The sequence below is a fragment of the Heterodontus francisci genome, chromosome 4, assembly GCF_036365525.1.
Source record: "Heterodontus francisci isolate sHetFra1 chromosome 4, sHetFra1.hap1, whole genome shotgun sequence".
Classification (NCBI taxonomy): Eukaryota; Metazoa; Chordata; class Chondrichthyes; order Heterodontiformes; family Heterodontidae; genus Heterodontus; species Heterodontus francisci.
The window spans coordinates 14986140-15013006 of record NC_090374.1 but is presented as its reverse complement, the minus strand read 5'-3'; the positions used below and the strand labels follow the sequence as shown (position 1 = coordinate 15013006).

General features: G+C 46.0%; 1 protein-coding gene across 3 annotated transcripts in view; it reads left to right on the top strand.

The window, feature by feature from the left end:
* LOC137368911 (sodium-dependent multivitamin transporter-like) overlaps positions 1 to 26867 on the top strand; it is a 77775-nt gene that overhangs the window by 36335 nt on the left and 14573 nt on the right. For all 3 annotated transcript variants that reach the window (XM_068029195.1, XM_068029193.1, XM_068029194.1), the window contains exons 4-15: positions 1889 to 1940; positions 5493 to 5560; positions 6555 to 6709; positions 7263 to 7403; positions 8808 to 8937; positions 12028 to 12116; positions 16901 to 17013; positions 19785 to 19852; positions 19939 to 20025; positions 21023 to 21204; positions 25117 to 25220; positions 26219 to 26340. In XM_068029195.1, coding sequence (XP_067885296.1) covers positions 1889 to 1940; positions 5493 to 5560; positions 6555 to 6709; positions 7263 to 7403; positions 8808 to 8937; positions 12028 to 12116; positions 16901 to 17013; positions 19785 to 19852; positions 19939 to 20025; positions 21023 to 21204; positions 25117 to 25220; positions 26219 to 26340 — 1311 coding nt within the window. The remainder of the gene's footprint in view (positions 1 to 1888; positions 1941 to 5492; positions 5561 to 6554; positions 6710 to 7262; positions 7404 to 8807; positions 8938 to 12027; positions 12117 to 16900; positions 17014 to 19784; positions 19853 to 19938; positions 20026 to 21022; positions 21205 to 25116; positions 25221 to 26218; positions 26341 to 26867) is intronic.

Genomic DNA, 26867 nt, shown 5'->3' with positions numbered 1-26867 from the left:
ATCAATCAACTTTGTCACTTCCTCAAAGAATTAGTGATGCAAAGAGAGAAAGACCTTGCATTTAGTGGCACCTTTCACAACCTCAGGACATCCCAAAGCACCTACAGCAGCAAAGTAATTTTGAAGTGTTGTAATGTAACTCTCAGCCAATTTGAGCACAACAAGCTTCCACAAATGATGTGCTAATGACCAGATAATGATGTTGGTTGGCAGATAGATATTGATCTGGTTGGTTGGCATTCTTCCTTCAATGAAAGATGATGGACACACAGCAAACAATCCATTTAGGTGGGGTGTCTTCTCTTGGTGCACCTTTGCTGATGACTGTAAAGGCCAATCCTTGAGAGGCAAGTTCTGCCACAAGTGCTGCACGTGAAGCTGCCAAGTGACAGAGTTGTTGTTTTTGATGTTGGTGCCTGTTACCAAGCTGCTGTAGCAACTGGTGATCGTGGTAGTGCACACCAGTCCACAGAATGTGTCACCATTTCCCTCTTCCACCAGCTAGTAACTCCCAGGTGTGATAGTCGCCATTTTGGTCAGGGCACTGGGGAGAACCACGCTGCACTTCTTTAAATAGTGCCGTGGGATCTTTTACATCCAGAGGGGCCTCTGTTTAATGTCACATTTGAAAGACTGGCACCTCTGACATTGCAGTACTCCTTCAATACAGAGTTAGAAGGGTCAGCCTGGATTATGTGTTCAACTTTCTGGAGTGGGGCTGCATCACTGGACTTGTGTTCAAAAGAGGCAACAAACAGATGCAAGTAACTACAGACTTGTTAGTCTGGTAAAAATAATGGAATTGATTGCCAGAAAGTAACCCAATAAATGGTGGTTGTGGTGGTTTCAGAAGGGATGAGATACAACTTGGCTAACCTCCTTGATCTCTTTGAGGAGGTGACCTCCCAAGATGGCAGAAGGAACTCCTACAATATACCAAGACTTCTGGAAGGTTTTTGACAAAGTTCCACATGAAAGGCTGCCCAATAGGCTCAATACAGTATTTATGATATATCCTAGTTGGCTGACGGAGTGTTTCATGCAAAAGATGGCACCTGCGACAATGCAGCACTTCCTCAGTAATGCTTCGAGGTGTTGGTACTCGAGGGTTTGAACCTACTGACACAGAGGCGACAGTAAATACATAGAATGGAGTCATAGAATGGTTACAGCACAGAAGGAGGCAGTTCAGCCCACTGTGTCTGTGCTGGCTCGCTGCATGAGCAACTCAGCTAGTCCCACTCCCTTGTCCTGTTCCCGTAGCTTTGTAAATATTTTCTCTTCAGGTGTTTAGCATTCACTGTGTGATCCTGATCCAGAGTACAAAGTTCTTCATGTTAAACAACTCTTCAGCTTGTCTCTGATCACACACTCATTTCAAATGGAATCTGAAAATGATCTTTCCCAACCTAAGTCTGTATAAATGCAGGTGGTTATAAATTCTGGTGCAGCCATTTCGGGAAAGCGGGGGCCTCGAGCTACTGCCCTGTGTTAATGCTGAGTCCTGAGACTCTCCCAATATTCAGCCTTAAGGTTCTCTATAATGGAGCAGGTGAGGTACAAACAGCAGCTGTACTGAGGAACCTGAGGGTGTGACCGCGGCCTGCGTATCCAGTAGTGACCGCGGCCTGCGTATCCAGTAGTGACCGCGGCCTGCGTATCCAGTAGTGACCGCGGCCTGCGTATCCAGTAGTGACCGCGGCCTGCGTATCCAGTAGTGACCGCGGCCTGCGTATCCAGTAGTGACCGCGGCCTGCGTATCCAGTAGTGACCGCGGCCTGCGTATCCAGTAGTGACCGCGGCCCTAGATTGAGTTCAGACTGACATCAGTTTCTTGTGGAAAAGGGTTTTGTTCATGGTAATACCTGTCATTCTCTTCTACTTACAGGTGATTTACATGGGTGTGGTGCTCTATGCACCAGCACTGGCGCTGAATGCAGGTATGTTAAGATAGAATCTCAGTACAGTGAAATGACCCAAGGAACTTGAAGCTTGCCTGTATAGATACCCCCTCAGGCCTGAGTTATGACAGTAATGTAAAACAATTTTGAGTTGCTTTCCCCAAGATGACAAATTGCACAGAAACTAAATTGGAAAATTTAATTTTTTAAACCTGGATATGATCATTGATGGGATTGCTAGTTTACAGCTGCTTAGCTGCTAGAATGTATTGAGTTCCAGTCCACATAAAACAGCAGCAGTGAGTGTTTAGCCTGACCAGGCCCTGTCTGTTGTAGGGCTCACTATGTAAAAACAATTTCTCCACATTTCCCTTCTGGTTCTTGTACCAATTCCCTGAAATCAGTCTCCTCTGGTCATGGAGTCACCTGCCAGCGGAAACAGTTTCCTCTTATTTATTCTGTCATTATAATCCACCAGCTATTTCCAATGTTACTTAAGTGTGTTTGGTATTTGAACCTTGGGTTGAGTGTGAATAGTTGTGCGCGTGCAGTCGTTTCAGGAGAGTTGGTGCAGTTCCAGTGCAGTTAGACCAGTGAGACATCAGTCTGGTGCAGAGGCGGGAAACAGGGATGGTCAGGCCGGCACGGTGAGGCCAGCGGGGCAGGTCAGACCGGCACGGTGAGGCCAGCGGGGCAGGTCAGACCGGCACAGTGAGGCCAGCGGGGCAGGTCAGGCCGGCACGGTGAGGCCAGCGGGGCAGGTCAGGCCGGCACGGTGAGGCCAGCGGGGCAGGTCAGGCCGGCACGGTGAGGCCAGCGGGGCAGGTCAGGCCGGCACGGTGAGGCCAGCGGGGCAGGTCAGGCCGGCACGGTGAGGCCAGCGGGGCAGGTCAGGCCGGCACGGTGAGGCCAGCGGGGCAGGTCAGGCCGGCACGGTGAGGCCAGCGGGGCAGGTCAGGCCGGCACGGTGAGGCCAGCGGGGCAGGTCAGGCCGGCACGGTGAGGCCAGCGGGGCAGGTCAGGCCGGCACGGTGAGGCCAGCGGGGCAGGTCAGGCCGGAGCAGATTTGGCCATTTTGAGGCACGTTGTTAGGCTGGTGTCTTTGCTGTTGTAAATATCAATAACACTTGGTCCATGTAATCTCCTAGACTAGTTTTGATTCTCTGTTGGAGGGGTGGGAGAGGAATTTTCCAGAATTCTTTTCCCATGAGTTTTTTCTCTGTCTGTGTCTCTCCCAGGAGGTTAGGTGGCCAGCAGGAGGGGTGGAGCTGGGTTTGGGTATGCCCCGTCAGGATGCTCCAGTTATCATGAGTTGTGGGGCTGGCTTGATGGACCAACTGGTCTTTTCCTGCCTGTTAAGTTCCTATCTTCACATTTAAATACTCCAGGATGAAGCTGTTCGTACAGACTGTGCTCAAATTCAGTCCAAACTCAAAGTTGCTTCACTGAAATTAAACGCATCTCTTTAGCACAAAAAACCTGAATGATCAGACTCCGAATATATGTTCTTACAAAAATATTCCCCTGTATTTTCTAAACCTGTAACTGTAACCTATAAGCCATGGTAAAAAATTAATTCAGAGATTGCTGAGCTCTTAACAGCTCATTCCACAGCATGTGCCAAGAGTTGCTGGCCGAGTTCCCAGCTTCTGATGCCAGCTGCTTGCTCAGATCACTGCTGCATCTCACAACCCTGGAAACATCGATGAACAAAAGTCCTAAGACTTCTCAATTTAAGACCACTTGCTTTGTGGGGTCGTTCCTGAGGTGCAGAGTGATGGAAAAATGAGGCGTGTTTTCCCAGGATTGGGTTTCGATGTTTGAGAGAGTGGCGAAGGGGGAGTGGTGAGCTAACAGTGGCTGCAACGGCGACGGGGGATTCGAACAGAACAGGCCAGAGGGGAGCGAGCTGCCTCTCTCGGCTTAAATGGCTTTGGGTTATTAAACAGGTAACCGTGCACTTTTATAATTAGAATGGGATTTCGGGAACTTGAGAATCAATCTCAATGCCAAGTGAAGATTGCCTTTCCTCAGGTTGTGGGCAGCACTGGCTGTTTTTATTGCCAATCCCTCGTTGCCCCTGACAGTGTTGAGAGCATAGTGACCCATTTGGGCATAGGCAGTTATCTTTCTGGTGCCAACCCTGAAATGACTAGTGTGATTGAATTGAACTTGCTGTGTTGGCATTCAGACTCCTAACTCTGGGTTGCTGGTCCAGTACCATTATCACTAGGCTGCCCTACCCTACGGTAACATGTAATAATTTCACGCCGGACATGCCTCAGGGATAGTATGATCTTTTAATATGATAGAGTAGAACCTGACCGGGCAGAAGGAGACTGTTCAGCCCAATGCTTGCTCAGAACTACTGCCCATTAAGGAAATATGCGACCGGCTCACAAAGAGGGAAATGAAAATGAGCCAGGTAAGAATCGGCCACCTGTTGAGCTGGAGTTCACTGTAGTTGATAGGATCGTACATAGAAGGAGGCCATTCAGCCCATTGTGCCTGTGCTGGCTCTCTGAAAGAGCTGCCGAATGTGCGTCACTGCCCCACTCTTTTCCCATAGCCCTGCAAATTGTTTGTCCCAGATCCATAATAGTCGAGTTGGTGAAGCTGAATTTGTGGTTCTGCTTAATTTCCTGCTCTCTGAAGCTGGATTAAGGCCCTTGGCTGTTAACTGACTTTAATTACAGGGCTGCTAAACCACGTAAAGAGGCACTGGATCCGCACAGTGCCTGACCATTGGACCAGTTCTTTCCAAACCAAATCCTATAAAATGAACTTGCCCAGCGGAAAACTAAAATAATTATATGTTTTAAGTCAATGCCATGGAAACAGAGCAGGAAGAGATTAACAAAATCAAACCACTGCAGATGCTGGAGACATGAAACACTCGGCCGGTCAGGCAGCACCTGTGGAGAGAGGAACAGTTAACTTATCAGATTGATGACCTTTCATATCTCGCATCAAATTAAATCATGGTAGCAGAATTTGTTTTGGCATAAATGTTGATATAATGTTCGGTTGCAGAGAAATATGGGCAACAGATAGGACTTGAATCAGTTGCTTCTGAACAGTGGGAGGAACTGTCCTTCAAACATTGTTCTATCTTTGTGTGATTGTGGGGAGGTACTAAACCACTGTCACGTTAGCACTGCACGGAGAGAAGGAATCTGGGGTGTGGGGAAGGGGATTGGAGCTGTTTACTTGCTCCTTTCTGGAATGAAACAAATCTTATTGAAGTCAAACATGGTCCCTGAGCCAGGGCTGTAAAACCTAAATAGAATTGAGATAAGAGTGTAGCGGTTTTAAATGGCCTACTGACGAGCAAAAGACATGACCGTCCCCCAAAAGGGAGGGATCAGTGGTGGAGCAAGGGAGGAAATTTCAGTGGAGTAGAAAGCGGATTTTATTTTCCTTCTATTGGCAGTGATTAAGCTGTAACTTCTGCAGCTAGCTCTTCCATTACTAACGTGATCACATTTCCATTAGCTTTGTTGGTGTGTCAGTTCTCATTTTTGCCCTTTTGGTAGCTGCTACTCTGGCCTCCTGAGTTTTACTGTGTAAATAATATCTTTTTTTTTGCAGTGACTGGCTTCGACTTGTGGGGAGCAGTGCTAACTATGGGACTAATTTGCACACTCTACACAGCGCTGGTGAGTAATCAATGGGTGGAAGAGCCCCAATTTTCCAATCAGCGTTTAACAAAGGATTTGCATTTACACAATACCTTTCCCAACCTTAGGATGTCCCAAAGAGCAGAAGTACTTTTGGTGCAATGTAGGAAACGTGGCAGCCGATCTGTGCATAGCAAGATCCCACTAACAACAATGAGATAAATGACCAGATAATCTCTCTCAATGATGTTGGTTGAGGGATAATTATTGTCCAGGACGTAGGATCAGGAAGGATCACTCATCCTCTCCAGCTAGCTCCACCATTCAGTTCGATCATGAATGATTTGTACCTTAACTCCATTTGTCTGATTTAGCTCCATGTCCCTTGACATCCTTACCTAATCTATCGCTCTCTCTTTCCAAATTTTCAATCTGCCCCCAGCCTCTCAACTTTTCAGAAGAGAGTGTTCCTGATTTAAATACTGGGGAGAACTTCCCCCGCTGCTCTTCAGAACCAGAGCCTTGGGGTCTTTCACATCCACCTGAGAGGGTAGAAAGGCCTCAGTTCAACATCTCATCTGAAAGGCGGCACCTGTGACAGTGCAGCACTCTCACTACTGCTCTGGAGTGCCAGCCGTGGATTATGTGGTGAAGTGTCTGGTGCAGGGCCTTGGGCATAGCAAGATCCCACTAGCAGGAATGAAATAAGTGACTAGATGATCTGTTTTAGTGCTGTTCGTTGACGGATAAATATTGACCAGCACACAGAAGCGGGAGGAGACCATTCAGACCCCCAAAATTGTTCCATCCTTCATTTAGATCATGGCTGCTCCGTATCTTACTGCCAGTGCAGTTAGCTGAGTTATTAGGCAGGATTTTATGCTCAAGCCTCTGGAGTGGGGTCTTGAACTCAGGACCCTCTGACTGCAAGTAGCACAGGAAACACACTCAGCCACAGCTAAGCCCTACGTTTGAGCAGAGGCCACTCTCCTGTTTCAATCCTATTAACTGCACGTCTCCGTCTCTCACTCAGGGTGGACTGAAGGCCGTAATCTGGACGGACGTGTTTCAGACGCTGGTGATGTTTGCTGGGCAGCTGGCTGTCATCATCATCGGAGCGAGGCAGGCGGGGGGGATTGGCGAAGTGTGGCGAATCGCGAAAGAAAACGGCAAGATTGCTGGAATCGAGTAAGTGCGTTTTTTTTTTAAAAAAATTTTGAAATATGATGTCAAAAAATAAATCGGGGGGTGACTTTACTGGATGAATGTAAGGAGGATCAGTAACCAGAGGAGAGAGATGTAAAGTAAATGTCAAAAGAAGCAGGGGAGAATTGAGACTTATTTTTAATGGAGTGAATTGTTTAATGTGGAACACACTGCCTGAAAGGGGGGTGGAAGCACATTTCATAAGAGTTTTCAAAAGAGAATTGGGTAAATATTGAAAAGGAAAAAATGTGGAGGGCTATGGGGGCAGAGTAGAGGAGTGGCACTAACTGACTAGCTCTTTCAAAGAGCTAGCAATTTACTGAATTGAATGGTTCTGATACTAACCTGAGCAGACAGGGCAGAGAGTCTCAGTCTCAGCGACAGCGGTAACTAAGAAGTTTTGAATTGAGGTCCTGAGTAATCTTGTAAAGGTGGAATTACTGCTTTAATGTGCCTCACCTCGGACAGACACCCTCTGGTATACAGTGAGATTAGTTTGTTTTGCTAAATTAATGGGTGTTCTTATCCTCCACAGCTTTAACCCCGATCCCTTTGAGCGTCACACCTTCTGGACGCTGAGCTTTGGCGGCGTGTTCATAATGCTGTCTCTTTATGGAGTGAACCAGGCCCAGGTCCAGCGGTATCTCAGCTCACGGTCAGAGCGGCAGGCGATATTGTGAGTTACTGAACCAAACCAGGCCGGATCACCAACTCTTGAGAAGGCCTAGTCGTTTTTGTCCATTTTACCTGAATCCGCGAGAGAGATCTTACTGTGGAAGGTGTCGTTAACGAAGGCTGTGTTTAAGCTGCAGTGTCAGCACGGTGTGGCTTCTTCTCGCACCATCAGTAATGGACACAGGAGGAGGCCATTCAGCCCCTTGAGTCTGTTCTGTCCTTCAGTTAGATCATGGCTGATCTGTATCTTAACTGCATTTATTCACCTTAGTTCTGTAACCCTTATCTAACAGAAATCTGTTGATCTCAGTTTGGAAATTTGCAATAGACTCCTCAGCCCCAGCAGCTGTTTTTTTGGGAGAGTTCCAGATTTCCACAACCCTCTGTGGAGAAGTGCTTCCTGACATCACCCCAAGCAGCCTAACCTGCATGTCAAGGTTAGAACGTCTTGTTCTGAGCTCCCCACCAGAGGAACAGGTTGCCTCTATCTATGCTATCAACTTCTTTAATCATAAGTGCCTCAACTATATCACCCTTAATCTTCTATATGCCTAGTCTTATGTAACTTCTTTGCTTAATTTGTAGGCCCGGTATTCTGATGAGTCTGGGCTGATAGTGTTGAGGGTTGTCCCGAATTCGCAGTGAAGTGGAGTGGACACTCGGACGGTGCTGTGTTGCCGATTCCGCCTCTGCATTTACTCTACATCGTTTAGCTTTGGTACACAGCCAAACTGTTTGGCACCAACAGCATTCAGCTTTTTGATTCAAGTCCCACTCCAGAGACTTGAATGCATTATCCAAGCCGGTGCAGAGGGAATGCTGCAGTGTCAGAGGTGCTGTCTTTTGGATGAGAAATTAAACCGAGGTCCTGTCTGCCCCCTCAGGTGGATGTAACAGATGCCATAGCACTATTTCGTAGGGGAGTTCTCCCCAGTGTCCTAGCTGATACCCCTCATTCTAAAACAGATTATCTGGTCATCATCACGTCGCTGCTTGTGGGAGCTTGCATTGTGCAAATTGGTTTCAGCATTTCCAACATTCCAACAGTGACTACACTTCAGAGTAACTTGGGCTGTAAAGTGTTGTGGGGCATCCAGAGGTCATGAAAGACGCGATAGAAATGGTGGTTTTGTATCACCAACACTCACCGTGACGCTGCTCCATCTCTGTCATTTGCACTGAAGAGTCACTCGGCATCACTGTGCACAGCAGCTGCGGGAAACGACCGATAATTCCAGCATCTGAGGCCATCTCTCTGGCCAGGGAAATTACAGAGTCAACTCTGCGCATAACGGAACCGTGTTTTAAAACGTAGCAGCGAGCGATTTTAAGCACGCCTCGAACGTGCTGGTTGGTTTTGTTTCTGCCTCTCACCTCTTGACTGCCTTTGCTTGTCCCCCCATAGGTCGTGCTACCTGGTGTTTCCATGCCAACAGTTAGTTCTGGCCATGGGTTGCCTGATGGGCCTGGTTATGTACGCTCGCTATGGAGAAAACGGCCCACTGCAGCAGGGTTATGTCAAAGCCTCCGATCAGGTACAGCCTCCTTTTTGAAAAGCCAAACTACGGTGAAATATAAAAAGAAAGAAATTGCATTTATCTAACTGCCTTTCAGGTCCTTAGGACATTTCAAATCATTTTATAGCCAATTCATTATAGAATTTACAGCAGGTAGTCAGGCCATTCAGCCCAGCTGATGTTTATGCTGCACATGAACCTCCTCCCACCTTTCTTCGCCTCACTGTATCACTATATCCTTTCTGCTGCATCTGTTTATCAAACCTCCCCTTAAATGTATCTATCTATATATTTCCAGAAGGCATTTGATAAGGTGCCACATCAAAGGTTATTGCGGAAAATAAAAGCTCATGGTGTAGGGGGTAACATTTTGGCATGGGTAGAAGATTGGCTAGCTAACAGGAAATAGAGAGTAGGCATAAATAGGTCATTTCTGGTTGGTAAGATGTTACAGGGATCAATGCTGGGGCCTCAACATTTTACAATTTATATAAATGACTTGGATGAAGAGACCGAAGGTCTGGTTGCTAAATTTGCTGATGACACAAAGATGGGTAGGAAAGTAAGTTGTGAAGAGAACATGAGGCTACAAAGGGATATAGATAGGTTAAGTGAGTGGGTAAAGATCTAGCAAATGGAGTAAAATGTGGGAAAATGTGAAATTGTCCATTTTGGCAGGAAGAATAAAAAGAAGCATATTATCTAAATGGTGAGAGATTGCAGAGCTCTGAGATGCAGAGGGATCTGGGATTCGCAAAAGGGTTAGTATGCAGGTTCAGCACGTAATTAGGAAAGCTAATAGAATGTTATCATTTATCGCGAGGGGAATTAAATACAAAAATAGGGAGGTTATCCTTCAGCTATCCGGGGCATTGGTGAGACCACATCTGGAGTACTGTGTACAGTACTGGTCCCCTTATTTAAGGAAGGATGTAAATGCATTGGAAGCAGTTCAGTGAAGGTTTACTAGACTAATATCTGGAATGGGAGAGCTGTCTTAGGAAAGGTTGGACAGGCCAAGCTTGTATCTGCTGCACTTTAGAAAAGTAAGAGGCGACTTGATTGAAACATATGATTCTGAGGGGTCTTGACAGGGTGGATGTGGAAAAGATGTTTCCCCTTGTGGGAGAATCTAGTACGAGGGGGGTCACTATTTAAAAATAAGGGGTCGCCCTTTTAAGAGAGATAGGGAGAAATGTTTTTCTGAGGGTTATGAGTCATTGGAACTGTGTTCCTAAAAGGTGGTGGAAGCAGAGTCTTTGAATACTTTTAAGGCAGAGGTAGATAAATTCTTGATAAGCAAGGGGTTGAAAGGTTATTGGAGGTAGGCAGGAATGTGGAGTTGAGGTTACAATCAGATCAGCCATTATGTTATTGAATGGCGGAGCAGGCTCGAGGGGCCGAGTGGCCTACTCTTGCTCCTAATTCGTATGTTCATATACGATTCACCTCAACTACTCCATGTGGTTCCACATTCTTGCCACTCTCTGGGTAAAGTAAGTGCTCCTGAATTTCTTATTGGATTTATCAATGACTATCTTCTATTTATGGACCCTAGTTTTGGATTCCTCCAACACTCCTCTGCATCCCATCCACAATTTGCTTTTGAAATATGGTTACTGTTGTCATACAGGGAACGGGGCAACCAAACATGCGCACAGCATGGTCCCACGAAGCGCAGTGTGATAAATGAGTAGATAGTCTGTTTTTTAGTGCTGTTGGTTAATATGTGGCTATTACCCGCTCATGGCTTCAGTCTTTACCTCACCTGTGCTTCTCCCCCTTTCCCTCGTATCACCAGACGAGCTGGAGTCTGCAATGTTGAACCACCTAAAGCAGCGCTCCCCGAATCTCTCATTCCATTTTTCGGGAGAGCTGGATATAAAAGATCCCACGACACTATTCTATATATCAATGCTGTCATGCACTGCTGCTATCCTAATTGAAGTGGATGGTTACCATAGGCCTCAGCCATGGCTAGGTGGATAACACTCTCACATCTTCAGTCAGAAAGTCATGAGTTCAAGTCGCACTCCAGAGACTTGAGCCCCATAATCTGGTTGGGTGTTGCTTGGGCATTACTGAGGGAGTGCTGCTCTGTCAGAGGTGCCGTGTTCCGGATGAGGTGTTAAGCAGAAACCATGTCTGCCCTCAGGTGGACGTAAAAGATCCCATGGCCCTATTTTAATTAAAATTAGGGTGTTATCCTGGTGTCCTGGCTAACATTTATCCTCCAATCAACATCACAAAGGGCAGATTATCTGGTCATTTATCTCATTGCTGTGTGTGGGAGCTTGCTGTGCAAAAATTGGCTGTAAAACGCTTTGGGACCGCCTGAGGTCCAGGAAGACACTGTATAAGTCATAGAGTCAGAAGGACTCCATTCGGCCCATTGAATCCATGCTGGCACTCTGGAGCAATCCAGTCTGTCCCATTCCCCCGCTCTATCCCTATAAGCACAAGTCTTTGGGGTTTTTCCCTTTAGGTTTGCAATGGTGTGAAGTATTGCCATCTAGACAGAGCATCAGACCCTGATTAAATCAGCAGGCTAATGGAACAGTCCCTTGCTATAAAACTGCAACAGCTACCATTTTTATTTAGAGATAATAAATTCCTCCAGTGTGCTTTATAAAGTGGATGTTGACCGGGAATAGAGTTTTGGAAGGGAGCTAACCGAAGGCATGGCTGAAGAGAGAGGATTTGTCGATACTGGGGGCAGGGTAACCAGGAGAGAAGAGGGGGAAACTGGTCTGATTTTAGGAGAGTGCCAGCATGTAGGGTCCAGAGCACTGAAGGCTCTGTCTGTCTCCTGAAAGTTGAGTGGGTTTGGGTAGTGGAGGTGTGAGAGCAGACGCACTCAGAGCCAGAATCGGGAGAGCGAGTAGCAGCACACGCTCCCCCGAGAGTATGACTGGAGGAGTCTGCAGAAGTGGCAAGGGGTGGGAGAAATTTGTAAAGTGGGTCTGGGATCTTGGGGACTGCATAGAGCTTGTGCAAGTCAGTGTGTACGGGACAGAGCTGGTGTTGGGGTTCATCCCTGTGGTTCTTTACATACAAACGTGTGCATTTGATCTAATACAGCGATGTCAAATCTGGTTTGAATTGCAGATGGTTCTTTATTTTGTCATGGATGTACTTCAGCATTATCCTGGTTTACCCGGACTCTTCATCGCTTGCCTGTTCAGTGGAGCACTCAGGTACCTTCACAGTTACAGAGCCAAACCTTTATAAACTGAGATACCGGAGTCAGTGGACTGAGATACCAGATGACCTTGCCAGTGTTAACATTTTGTTACCACCAGGTGAGAAAGGTGTCTAGGCGTTCCTCTCAGCCTTCACCTGGTCTTGCCATTACAGGATTTAATTTTAAACACACCATGTTTTAGCTCCCCTTTGGTGAATCCTTGTTCACCGCTTTCCAATTATATTTATTTTATTTATTTAGAGATACAGCACTGAAACAGGCCCTTCGGCCCACCGAGTCTGTGCCGACCAACCATTTATACTAACCCTACAGTACCCTATAAAGCAAAGAAACCAGCACAAACAGGTTTTCTTAGATTTAAAGAAGAAAAGTTGAAATTTATTGAACTTGAACTTGAACTCTAATTCAGTTAACGCCTACGGATACACAACGCGTCAACGCTAGCATACAATCACGATAGATACAAATAGAGACAGAAAAGAGCAGAAAAAAAATAAAGTGGAAAGGTTTGAGGCAATATTTGAAGAGTTTTTGTTATGGTTCTTTGATCTCACTGTATAGTCCTTGATTGTAGGTATTTCTTGCTTTTCGTTGGGGCCCAGTATTCTTCTTAAAGCCTGTTTGCTGTAGGAGACTTTTCTCTCCTGGGGTTCATGTGTCTTCAGTAGATTCAGAGGCTTGTGGGAAAGAGGTGGGAGCAGACATGCAGGAGATAACTTCTCAGTCCAGGAGCAAACCGCTTTCTGCCCAAAACGGTTTGTACAAATTCAAAAAACTCAGGTTGCCCAGCAGGTTAGTCATGTGACGAGCTGGTCTGACCATGTCTGTTTGTGTATTCGGCCATCTTAGCAGTCAACCTGGAATGCGAGCTCCCCCACCTTCAACATCTGGTGATCAAAAGGCCATTGTGGGTTGAATGTGTCAGGGAATGGCTGCTTTGTCCTTCCAAACACTGTCTGTTAGTATGCAGATGTCTTTTCCAGCCACGGCTGATCTGTTTAACAAGTCCTTTCTTCACTCCAGTAACAGTTTAAAATCGATGTTCAAGATAAAATTAATATGCCTCATTCTTGGCAGGTGGGGGCTTAGCATGACAATTTGTAGTTGATAAAAGGTGCACTCTGTACATTGTGTCTGCCTGTCTCATTGAAGAAGTTGGAGATACCTGCCCACAATCATTTTGCTTGCCTGATGCCATAAGAAAGCTATGGAGGGTTAAAGGCGATTGGGAAAGCAGCCTATGAAAAAGAGTAGGCTTTTCTGTCCCTCGAGCCTGTTCTTCCATTGTTTGATCAAGGCTGATCTGTATCTTAACTTCATCTACCTGCCTTGGTTCCTTAACCTTTAAAATCTTTACCCAACAGTAATCTATCAGTCTCAGTTTTCAAATTCTATTGAGCCCCAGCCTGAACAACTCTTTGGGGAGAGAGTTATCAGTTTCCGCTACTCTTTGTGTGAAGAAGTGCTTTCTGACATTGCCCCCGAACAACCTAGTTCTTAAGGTTATTCTCCCTTGTTATGCACTCCCCCACCAGAGGCAGTAGTTTAACTCCTTTTAATCATTAAAAATCTCTATTAACTAACCCCTCAATTAAATCACCACTTGGCAACACTCAGAATCTGCGTGAGCTTAACTGGACACTCTGGTTTTTCTCCTTGGTCTTCGTACGAGATCCAGAAAATGAGAGTCTTGAGTTAGTTCATGCTGCCTTTTCTTTGATCATGGATCTTGCTGTGGCTGAACAGGTTAGTGTCCTCATAAATTCATGGAATGGTTAGAACGCAGAAGGAGGCCATTCAGTCCGTCGTGTCCGTGTCGGAACTCTGCAAGAACAACGCAGCCCATCCCACTTTCCTGCCTTTTCCCCATAGTCCTGCAAGGTATTGGAGGTTTTAGAAGGCTTAAAAGTGGACAAATCTCCAGGTCCGGACGATTTGTGTCCCAGGATGCTGTGGGAGGCGAGGGTGGAGATTGCAGGGGCTCTGACCCTAATTTTTAAATCCTCTCTGGCCACGGGGGAGGTGCCAGAGGACTGGAGAACAGCTGATGTGGTCCCACTATTTAAGAAACGTTGTAGAGATACGCCAGGGAATGACAGACCAGTGAGTCTCACGTCAGTGGTAGGGAAACTATTGGAGAAAATTCTGAAGGAGAGAATCTATCTCCACTTGGAGAGGCAAAATTTGATTAGGAATAGGCTTTGTCAGAGGGAGGTCATGCCTAACAAATTTGATTGAATTTTTTGAGCATGTGACCAGGTGTGTAGATGAGGGTAGTGCAGTTGATGTAGTTTACATGGATTTCAGCTAAGCCTTTGACAAGGTCCCACATGGGAGACTTATCAAGAAAGCAAATGCACATGGGATACAGGGTAACTTGATGAGGTGGATTCAAAATTGGCTTAGCTGTAGGAGACGGAGAGTGATGACAGACGGCTGTTTTAGTGACTGGGCCAGTGTCCAGTGGCGTACCACAGGGATCTGTGCTGGGTCCCTTATTGTTTGTAATTTATATGAACGACATAGATGACTATGTGGGGGGGTAGGATCAGTAAGTTCGCGGATGACACAAAGATTGGCCGAGTGATTGACAGTGAAGTTGAGTGTCTTGGGTTACAGGAAGATATAGACGGGATGGTCAAATGGGCAGAAAAGTGGCAGATGGAATTTAACCCTGAAAAGTGTGAGGTGATACACTTTGGAAAGAGTAATGTGACACGGAAGTATTCAATGAATGGCCTGACACTGGGAAGTTCCGAGGAACAAAGGGACCTTGGCATGTTTGTCCATAGATCTCTGAAGGCAGAAGGGCAGGTTAATAGGGTGGTGAAAAAGGCATATGGGACACTTGCCTTTATCAATCGAGGCATAGATTACAAAAGCAGGGAGGTCATGTTGGAGTTGTATAGAACTTTGGTAAGGCCACAGCTGGAATACTGTGTGCAATTCTGGTCACCATATTATAGGAAGGATGTGATTGCACTGGAGGGGGTGCAGAGGCGATTCACCAGGATGTTGCCTGGGATCGAACATTTAAGCTATGAAGGGAGGTTGGATAGGCATGGGTTGGTTTCACTGGAGCAGAGAAGACTGAGGGGTGACCTGATCGAGGTGTACAAGATTATGAGGGGCATGGACAGGGTGGATAGGGAGCAGCTGTTCCCCTTAGTTGAAGGGTCAGTTACGAGGGGACACAAGTTTAAAGTGAGGGGCGGGAGGTTTAAGGGGGATTTGAGGAAGAACTTTTTTACCCAGAGGGTGGTGACGGTCTGGAATGCACTGCCTGGGAGGGTGGTAGAGGCGGGTTGCCTCACATCCTTTAAAAAGTACCTGAATGAGCACTTGGCACGTCATAACATTCAAGGCTATGGGCCAAGTGCTGGCAAATGGGATTAGGTAGACAGGTCAGGTGTCTTTAATGCATCGGTGCAGACTCGATGGGCCGAAGGGCCTCTTGTGCACTGTATTATTCTGTGATTCTTTTCTCTTCAGATAATTATCCAATTCCCTTTCAAAAAGCCACGATTGAATCTGCCTTCATCACACTCTCAGGCAGTGCATTCCAGATCTGAACCACTCACTGCGTAAAAGTGTTTTTCCTATATCTCTAACTCGCTTGCCATTCGTCTTAAATCAGTGTTCGCTGGTTCTCAACCCTTCCGCTAATGGGAACGGTTTCTCCCCATCTACTCTCATCCCAACCCCTCACGATTTTGAACGCCTCTATCAAATTCCTCTCCTCCTCTAGGAGAGCAGCCCAGCTTCCACCAATCTATGCACATAACTGAAGTCCTTCATCCCTGGAACCATTCTTGTAAATCTTTTCTGCAACTTCTCTATTGCCTTCGCATCCTTCCTAATGTATGGTGCCCAAAATTGGACACACTGCTCCAGTTGAGGCCAAGCCAGTCTTTTGTAAAGGTTCACCATAACCTCCTTGTTCTGCTCTGTGCCTCTATTTATGAAGCCCAGGATCTCCTATGTCTTATTAACTGTTTTTTTTAAACCTGCTGGGCCACCAGGGCTGGTCCTGATCAGGCCCAGTATGTTCTTATTCGGTTTATGTTGTCACTTGGAAGCTCCAGTACCTCCATTTCCAGTTGAGTCTAGTTTCCAGATGACTGCCTGACCATCCTTTTGAGTCAGTGTGCCTGTTCATTGTTGGAGGCGAAGACGGGATCACCAGACCTCTTTGTCCCCATTAGACTCTCAACATTGGAAGAATATCTTTTTAAATTGTTTTTAGGCACAACAGCTTGATTAAAATTTGTTTAGACTGTAAACATGCTGATGGCGTTTTCTGATCGCAGTGACCCTGAGATAACATTGAACAGGATGAAACTTTAAACAATGGAACAGGGTGTTGCCAAAAATGGGGTCTTTTATGACTGTGGATCCAGCAATTTGTTGGATGACTTGTGGGATTATAAAAATGCCCAACAAAGCAAGAATTAGACATGCTATGACTTTTTTAAAAATGGAGTATAGAGTGGGTTACAAAGCCATCACTTGGTTCGAAATTTTATTTAAGTTCACTGCGAGGAACTGTAAACCACCGGGACAGAGAATTGCTGCCATGTTCTTTACGTGTGAGTTTCTAGCTTTAGGACTGCATTTACTCTTCTCGACCTAGTCCAAAGATGTTAATTGTTAGATTTATTACTTACTGTCTCTGGTTTTCATGCATCTGTTACTATAAGGATTATTCAGCCAAATTGAAGCTACATTACTGAAGACTCTCTCTCCAATGCCAAATTGCTGTTTGTGTTTCTTCAGCACAATATCATCTGCATTCAATTCGCTGGCTGCTGTCACTATGACAGACCTGATAAAACCTCACTACCCACACATGACGGAGGCTCGAGCCACACTGATATCCAAGAGTCTCGGTAAGTGACCGTGGAAGAGAACCATCATAACTTACATTTTTATCGAGCCTTTAATGTGAAATGACCCATGGCGCTTCATAGTGTTATCAGGCAAAGTTTTAACACTGAGCCACAGAAGGAAATATTAGGGCAGGTGGCTAAAAGCTTGGATGAAGAAATAAGTCCAGAGAAGCATCCTAAAGAGGGGGAGAGGTTCAGAGAGGGAATTCCAGCGCATCAGGCCCAGGCAGCTGAAGGCACGGCTGCCAATGATATAGTGAATAAAATAGGTGGTATGCAGATTTTTTTCTATTTATTCATGCGATGTGGACGTCGCTGGCCAGGCCAGCATTTATTGCCCATCGCTAATTGCCCTTGAGAAGGTGGTGGTGAGCTGCCTTCTTGAACCACTGCAGTCCATGTGGGGTAGGTATACCCACAATGCTGTTAGGAAGGGAGTTCCAGGATTTTGACCCAGCGACAGTGAAGGAACGGCGATATAGTTCCAAGTCAGGATGGTGTGTGACTTGGAGGGGGACTTGCAGGTGGTGGTGTTCCCTTGTATTTGCTGCCCTTGTCCTTCTAGTTGGTAGAGGTCACGGGTTTGGAAGGTGCTGTCTAAGGAGGCTTGGTGTGTTGCTGCAGTGCATCTTGTAGATGGTACACATTGATATTACTGTGTGTCAGTGGTGGAGGGAGTGAATGTTTGTGGACGGGGTGCCAATCAAGCGGGCTGCTTTGTCCTGGATGGTGTCGAGCTTCTTGAGTGTTGGAGCTGCACCCATCCAGACAAGAGGAGAGTATTCCATCACACTCCTGACTTGTGCCTTGTAGATGCTGGACAGGCTTTGGGGAGTCAAGAGGTGAGTTACTCGCCTCAGGATTCCTAGCCTCTGACCTGCTCTTGTAGCTACGGTATTTATATGGCTACTCTAGTTCAGTTTCTAGTCAATGGTAGCCCCTAGGATGTTGATAGTGGGGGATTCAGCGATGGTAATGCCGTTGAATGTCAAGGGGAGATGGTTAGATTCTCTCTTGTTGGAGATGGTCATTGCCTGGCACTTGTGTGGCGCGAATGTTACTTGCCACTTATCAGCCCAAGTTTGGATATTGTCCAAGTCTTGCTGCATTTCTACACGGACTGCTTCAGGATCTGAGGAGTCACAAATGTTGCTGAACAGAATTGTAGAAGCACGAATATCTCGGGGATTGTAGGACTGGAGATGACGGATAAGGAGGGGTGAATCCATGGAGGGATTTGAAAACCAGGATGATGATTTTAAATTTGAGGTGTTACCCAATGTAGGTCAGCACTCACAGGTGATGGCGAACAGGACTTGGTACAAGTTATTATGCAGCGGAGCAGGGATGGGATTTTGCTGATCTCAAATCCTGGGATCTGTTTGAAGTGAATGTCGTATTGTTCAATCCAACATTGATCAGGGTTTAGCTCACGCAAATTCTTTAGTTTCCATCCAGTTCTCTTCCATCTCAAGCTTATCTCGGTATTTCGAGCCACTGAACCTGACTTAATTAGTTTTTTTTAATCAGCTTCTGCCTTGTGATATATTCCTTTTGATGCGATTATCCCAGCCTGGAATGCAGATTCCTAATAGATTGGCAGCAGCAGCCATCCTCCAATGACTGACTATAAACATTCAGGGTAGAGGGAGCGATTGTTTGCAGATTAGAGGGCCAAGTAAATCTTAGAAGAAAGAAAATAAAAACTTGGATTTCTATAGCGCCTTTCACAACCAGAACGTCCCAAATCGCTTTGCCGCCAATGAAATAATTTTGAATTGTAGTTACTGTTGTAATGTAGGAAACGCGAAAGCCACTTTGCGCACAGCAAGCTCCCACACGCATCAATGTGCTAATGACCAGATAATCTGCTTTTGTGCAGTTGATTGAGGGATAAATGTCGTCCGAGACACCGGCGGGAGCTCTCTGCTGCTTTTCTTCCAAAGAGTGGCGTGGAATCTTTTACATCCACCTGAGAGGGAGACAGGATCTAGGTTTAATACCTCATCCAAAAAATAACGTCTAAGCTCAGCCAGTGCCTCCAGTCCTCTGTCCCAGCTAGCATTCTTCACTCTTCCCTCTTCCCCATCAGCAGCAGGACTTCTGATCATCACCTTTCTGTGCTCTGGCATTTCCATTCCCCCCCACTCCCGGACCTCATCTTTCTACTTCTCTCCCCACTTATAAACTTACTGCCCTGGTCACCCCTTAGTCACCTCTCCCTAATCTACCCTGAACGTCCGGGTCAGTGTGTTCAGTAAAGTACCGTGGAATGTGTTGCCATGTAAGGGTTGGTACTGGTGCCACACTAGAATAATGAGCTAATAAGAGATAGGGAGATACTGGAGTTTTTTTTTTAAACTTGGACTGTCTTTTTCAGTGGCAGTGCATCATTGTGCAGGATCGTCCCTTGAGGGATTTGCAAGCGGAAGCAATGCTGTGTTCTGCTGTCTTTCAGTAGCTTGGTGGAACTAGATACAATTTACAGCACAGAAATGGGCCACTTGGCCGAGCTGCTCCATGCTGGTGGTAATGCTCCACGTGAGCCTCCTCCCACCTCTCTCCATCTCACCCAATCAGCATATTCTTCTCTTCCTCTCTCCCTCTTGTCTTTATCTAGCTTCCCCTTAAATGCATCCATGATTTGATCTCTCTCACTCCATGTGGTAGTGAGTTACACATTCTAATCACTGAGTAAAGATGTTTTTACCTGTGGGTTCTGCCTCTTACCTGTACCGTACAGTAAATGAGAGTTCCTGTATTTTTTGCAGCTCTGGGATATGGGTTGTTGTGCCTTGGGATGGCGTACATCGCATCAGTGATGGGCTCGGTGCTACAGGTCTGTATGATGTACCTCTCTTTAACTGTATTCGTATTACCCCTGACCACCTGGAATTTTTGACGTGCTTCGTTTTTCAAACTTAGGCTGCGTTGAGTATTTTTGGGATGGTTGGTGGCCCACTGCTCGGAATCTTCTGCCTAGGAATGTTTTTCCCCATGGCTAATTCTACGGTGAGTTTTTGTTTCAAATACTCTTCCTTTCTGTTTTGACAGCATGTTCATCAGCTAAGTTAGTACTGTTTAAAAAAAAAAAAAATACAGACTAGAAAAGCATTCAGTTGGGAGTAGGGTTGAGTGGTGTTTTTTTTTAAATTCATTCATGAGATGTGGGCTAGGCCAGCATTTTATTGCCCGTCCCTAACTGAGTGGCTTGCTAGGCCATTTCAGAGGGCATGTAAGAGTCAACCACATTGCTGTGGGTCTGGAGTCACATGTAAGCCAGACCAGATTTCCTTCCCTAAAGGACATTAGTGAACCAGATGGGTTTTTACAACAATCGACAATGGTTTCATGGCCATCATTAGACTAGCTTTTTCATTCCAGATTTATTAATTGAATTCAAATTCCACCTTCTGCTGTGGTGGGATTTGAACCCATGTCCCCAGAGCAATACCCTGGGTTCCTGGATTACTAGTCCAGTGACAATCCCACTACGCCACCGCCTCCCCATATGTGTATATGGTGTGTGTATATAGGTACCCTTCTGTTAGTGCTGTGGGTATGGTGGTGGTGTGGTTATGTTATTAGACTAATAATTTAGAGAACGAGTTAAAATCCCAATTTAAATTCTATATTTTTGTTGACAATCTATGAATAAAAAGCTGGTATCAGCAAAGGTAACCACGAAACTGTCGCAAAAACCCAGCTGGTTCATTGTTTCCTTTTAGGGAAGGAGACCTGCCGACCTTACCTGGTCTGGTGTCTGTGACTCCATGCAGTAGTGTGGTTCACGCTTAACCCAAATGCTAAATTCAATGTGGTTGACTCTTTTCCCTAAAGTGGCAGAGCAAGTCACTTAGGCAGGGCAATTGGGGGTGGACAAATCTTGCAGCCATGTCTTGAGAATTTTTTTTCTTAAATAGGACAGTTTTGCTGAGTTAGTTTTTCAGTGAGACACCGATATTTAAATCTTTCACATTGAGTTTTTACTTTGTCTTGTACATAACAGGGTGCAGTCTCTGGATTGGTGGGGGGTTTGGTAATGGCATTCTGGATCGGAATCGGCAGTTTTATTTCCAAACCAGCGGTTCGTCCATTCGTAAACGCAACCACTTTTCAAAATGTTAGCACGACCTTAGCAACCACCACCATGGCAACAGTCAATCTGACGACAATGGAGCCGAGTGCAGGGTAAGTGTGTAAGTGCAGTGAATTTTGCAGATGGGGGGGTGGTGGGGGGGAAGTGATGGGTGGCAGGACAAGGTGTTGGAGCTGGAGCATAAAAAATGTCAGTCGCCACCGTCCAGGTAACTTAGCCACATTTTGCGCCGGCCAGTCTTGCCTGTATTGTAGGTTAACCTGCGTGGGTAGGGAATGACGGCGGGGATTTTGTTGCTGATCGCCACAATCGTGCACCTCATAGAATCTGAGGCTGCAGCTGAGAAGGAGGCCATTCAGCCTGTCGTGTCCGTACAGGCTCTCTGCGAGAGTAACTTAGCTAGTCCCACTCCCATGCCCTTTCCCTGTAGCTCTGCAATTTTGTCTCTTCAGATAATTATCCTATTCCCTTTTGAAGGCTTCCATTAAATCTGCTTCCACCAGACTCTGTCAGTGCTTTCCAGATCCCGACTACTCACTGCATAAGTAAGTTTTAGTGTCATAGAGTTATAAAGTACAGAAACAGGCCCTTCGGCCCAGCATGTCCGCGCCGACCATGACGCATCTATCTATTCTAATCCCATTTTCCAGCACTTGGTCCGTAGCCTTGTATGCTATGGCGTTTCAAGTGCTCATCTAAATACTACTTAAATGTTGTGAGGGTTCCTGCCTCTACCACTCCTTCAGGCAGTGCGTTCCAGGTTCAAACCACCCTCTGGGTGAAAAGATTTTTCCTCAAATCCCCTCTAAACCTCCTACCCCTTAACTTAAATCTATGCCCCCTGATTATTGACACCTCCGCTAAGGGAAGAAGTTTCTTCCTATCTATGCCCCTCATGATTTTGTATACCTCAATCAGGTCCCCCCTCAGCCTTCTCTGCTCTAAGGAAAACAACCCTAGCCTATCCAGTCTCTCCCCATAGCTGAAATGCTCCAACCCAGGCAACATCCTGGTGAATCTCCTCTGCACTCTCTCCAGTGCAATCCCATCCTTCCTATAGTTTGGTGACCATAACAGTACACAGTACTCCAGCTGTGGCCTAACCAGCGTTTTATACAGCTCCATCATAACCTCCTTGCTCTTATATTCTATGTCTCGGCTAATAAAGGCAAGTATCCCATATGCCTTCCTAACCACCTTATCTACCTGTACTACTGCGTTCAGTGATCTATGGACAAGTAGATCAAGGTCCCTCTGTACTTCCTAGGGTCCTACCATCCATAGTATATTCCCTTGCCTTGTTAGTCCTCCCAAAATGTATCACCTTGCACTTCTCAGGAGTTTGCAAGTTCTCCCTGTGTCTGCGTGGGTTTCCTCCGGGTGCTCCGGTTTCCTCCCACATGCCAAAGACTTGCAGGTTGATAGGTAAATTGGCCATTAGAAATTGCCCTTAGTATAGGTAGGTGGTAGGGAAATATAAAGAGGGATAGGTGGGGATGTGATAGGAATATGGGATTAGTGTAGGATTAGTGTAAACGGGTGGTTGATGGTCGGCACAGACTCGGTGGGCCGAAGGGCCTGTTTCAGTGCTGTATCTCTAAACTAAACTAAACTAAATTCCATTTGCCACTGCTCTACCCATCTTACCAGCCCATCTATGTCGTCCTGTAATCTAACACTTTCCTCCTCACTATTTACGTCGCCAATTTTCGTGTCATCTGCGCACTTACTGATTATACCTCCTATATTCACGTCTAAATCATTAATGTACACTACAAGCAGCAAGGGTCCCAGCACTGATCCCTGCAGTACACCACTGGTCACAGGCTTCCACTCGCAAAAACAATCCTCCACCATTACCCTTTGCCTCCTGCCAGGAAGCCAATTTTGGATCCAATTTGCCAATTTGCCCTGGATCCCATGGGTTCTTCCCTTCTTGACCAATCTCCCACGTGGGACCTTATCAAAAGCCTTACTAAAGTCCATGTAGACTACATCAACTGCTTTACCCTCATCTACACATCTAGTCATTCCTCAAATTCAATCAAATTTATTAAATATGATCTCCCCCTGACAAAGCCATGCTGACTATCCTTGATTAATCCCTGCCTCTTCAAGTGGAGATTAATCCTGTCCTTCAGAATTTTTTCAAATAGTTTCCCTATCACTAATATGCTTGGTTCTTTTGCCAATCACCTTAAATCAGTGTCCCCTGGTTTCGGCCAATGGGAACAGTTTCTTTCTATCTACTCTGCCCAGATCCATTGTGATTTTGGACGCCTCTCTTATCAAATCTCATCTCAACCTTTCCTTCTCTAAGGAGAACAGCCCCAGTTTCTCCAGTCCATCCATGTAACTGAAGCCCCTCATTCCTGGTACCAATCTCAGATCTTTTCTGCGCCCTTTGTAAATGCCTTCACATTCTCCCTAAAATAGTTCGCCTAGAATTGGACACAATACTCCAGTTGATACTCCAGCTATTGCTGTTGGATTGCCTAAGCGCTGAGCGAGCAATCTACTGAGGCGGAATGCATGGTCCTAAAGCAGCATGCCCAGTTTTCCTTCCACCTAAATTAGCCATAAAAGTTGATTGCGAAGTTATCGACATGTTGTTTTTTAAAAAAACCCCGCTGTTTCACTAATGTCTCTTAAAGAAAGCTAGAACTTGCATTTATATAAAGCACTTTACAACCAATGAACTACTTTTTGAAATGTAGCCACTGTTGTAATGTAGGGAAACAAGGCACATTGCCCACCTGTGAGGGCAGAGGAGGCCTTGGTTTATTGTCTCATTCTGAAAAATGGCACCACCAATAGTGCTGCAATCTCTCAGTACTGCTCTGTGAGTGTCAGCCTGGATCTATGCTCAAGTCTCTGTGTGCCTTCAGGAAAGGAAACCTGCCGCCCTTACCTGGCTTGGCCTGGATGTGACTCCATATCCACACCCAACATGGTTGACTTTCAGCTGCCCACTAAAGTGGTGTAGCAAGTCACTCAGTTGGTATCCCAAGTTCAGCGCGACTAGGGGTGAGCAGTGAAGGCCAAGTCACAGCTGATGCAAGACCAGTGATGGAACAGGGAAGGCAGTGAGGTAATCCACCTATTTTTTGATCGGTACTTGTACTTGAGGTTGTGCAGTGCCCTCGACTGGTATGTAGGATTTTCTCCGTTCTAACTTGTCGATAGTAGCACAGAGATCAACAGCGCTGAGGTCAAGCAATAGTGATGTGAGCATTTTGGCAATCTACTAAAGCATTCTGGTAATACCCCATAAATAAATGGATGAGCCACCCAGTTAGAAGATACCAAGAAGGTAAATGAGATGAAGAACAATGGACTTATTGGAAGACCACCTCAGCTGAACAAGTATGGCCGCCATGCTATAACTAACAGTCCTGTTCACACATCTGTGAATCTGGAGTAATAGTGAGGGCCTTAAAATCTTACGACTGAGAAGGAGGCCATTCGGCCCATTGTGTCTGTGCCAGCTTTTTGAAAGGAGTTAATATATTTCAGATGTCAGTGGTTGGCTGCCTTGCCTTTGATTCAGAAGGTCATCGGTTCACGTTCCACTGCAAAGACTTGAGCAGAAAATCTAGGCTGACACCAATGCAGTGAGGGAGTGCTGCTTTGCCAGAGGTGCCGTCTTTTGGATGAGCTGTTAAACTGCGGCCCCATCTGTCCCATTGGGCATGTAAAAGATTCCACGGACACTATTGGTAGAACAGCAGGGGGGTTCTCCCCGATGTGCTGGCCGATCTTTATCCCTCAATCAACATCACTGAAACAGATTATCTGGTCATTATCACATTGCTGTTTGTGGGATCTTGCTGTGTGCACATTGGCTGCCACGTTTCCTACATTACAACGGTCACTACACTTCAAAAAGTACTTTAGGAGGTCCTGAGGTGATGAAAGGCTCTAGATAAGTTTTTTTTTCTTTCTTCCTTCTGCATTGATGATTTTTCTCAATTCGCCGATTTAATTTTCCTTCTGTTCTGTAGTCCCACAGGACTGAAGAAGTTCTACTCTCTCTCGTACATGTGGTACACTGGGCACAATGCAGCCACCGTAGTCATTGTGGGACTGCTGGTCAGTTTCTTAACAGGTAAAGTACTGGATCATTCAATATGAAATTGTGCCCTGTGCACCCCCCCCCCCTCCCCCCATCCCCTCCCCCCGCTTCCTGATTCAACTCCCCATATCAGGTATGGTTGAGTAATTCACAGAACATGAGTTTATATATCTGTCTGTCTATCTTCCCACAGTTGGCCAGATCACTAGATGTTCCTTGGCTTTGAGTCTCTTAAAATGTGTAATACTCCATAATGTGGGATTAATTGCGATCTGACTGTGTGACAGTACCCATCCAGTGATTAGAACCAAACCTAAAAAGTTCGCTGAAGCTGATGTGAATGAGCTTTTATACTGCCCTGGATGTTGGAGAAATTGCAGTGATTTCCTTATGAAGCCTTGTTCCATTCATGTCCCACCAGTGCTGAGCACAATATATCTGATAAGCTCCTGGGGGACCTGTCTATTGTCACACCATTCAGTGGGATATTGGCATCTTTCTGTCACTCATGGTGTCTTTTTGTCAATCTTCCTAAATAATCATCAAAGAGAGGGAAACTACTTCCTCTGGGGGAGGAGTCCAGGACAGGGGAGCATAGCCTTAAGATCAGAGCCAAGCCATCAGAGGCGGTATCAGTGCAGTGGGGGTGTCAACTGAAAATTTCAACACTGAGATTGATTGATTTCTGTTTCCCGAGGGGTGTTAAGGATTATGAAATCAAGGTGGGTAGATGAAGTTAAGCTAAAGATGAGCTGTAATCCAATTGAATGAAGAGGCAGGTTGGAATGGTTCTTAGCCCCTGCCTTGGCAGTTCAGTCCTGATGGTGCAACTGTTACCTCCTCATTCTCACAGGTTGTGTCCCGTTTCATTGTCAAGCTTAATGGTTTTTTTTAATGTATCAGCTCTGTGTCTATATGTGTTAGCCTCTGATAAGTGATGTCTGCATTAGTGTGTGTGAGCGTGTGTCTGTGTCCATATGTTTTTATAGAGACTCATATAAATTCTGGCCTGACCTGTGTGTACATTACAGGCCCAATGAAAGGGGAAGATGTGAACCCATCCACTGTTGTTCCAGTTCTCCGTTATCTTCTCTTCTTCCTTCCCGAACATTGCAAGGAGAAGCTGAGCTGTGGAGTCCGCTATCATCTGGCGGTACGTGCAGAATCTTCAATCATTTTTCTCTCTTTCCTTGTTTTATTTATTTATTTAGAGATACAGCACTGAAACAGGCCCTTCGGCCCACCGAGTCTGTGCCGACCAAGAACCACCCATTTATACTAGCCCTACAGTAATCCCATATTCCCTACCACCTACCTACACTAGGGGCAATTTACAACGGCCAATTTACCTATCACCTACAAGTCTTTGGCGGTGGGAGGAAACCGGAGCACCCGGCGAAAACCCACGCGGTCACAGGGAGAACTTGCAAACTCCACACAGGCAGTACCCAGAATTGAACCCGGGTCCCTGGAGCTGTGAGGCTGCGGTGCTAACCACTGCGCCACTTTTGCCAGTTGCTGTGAACCCATTTAATTTGGCCCTGAGCACAATCCATCACACAGGCTACAGGCGGGGCGGCGTCTGCAGCTCGCAGTCGGCCAGGCGGGGCGGCGTCTGCAGCTCCATTCCTTGGAGTACAGACTAGACTGTGCAGTTAGTGGGCTTTAGCCTGCCTGAAA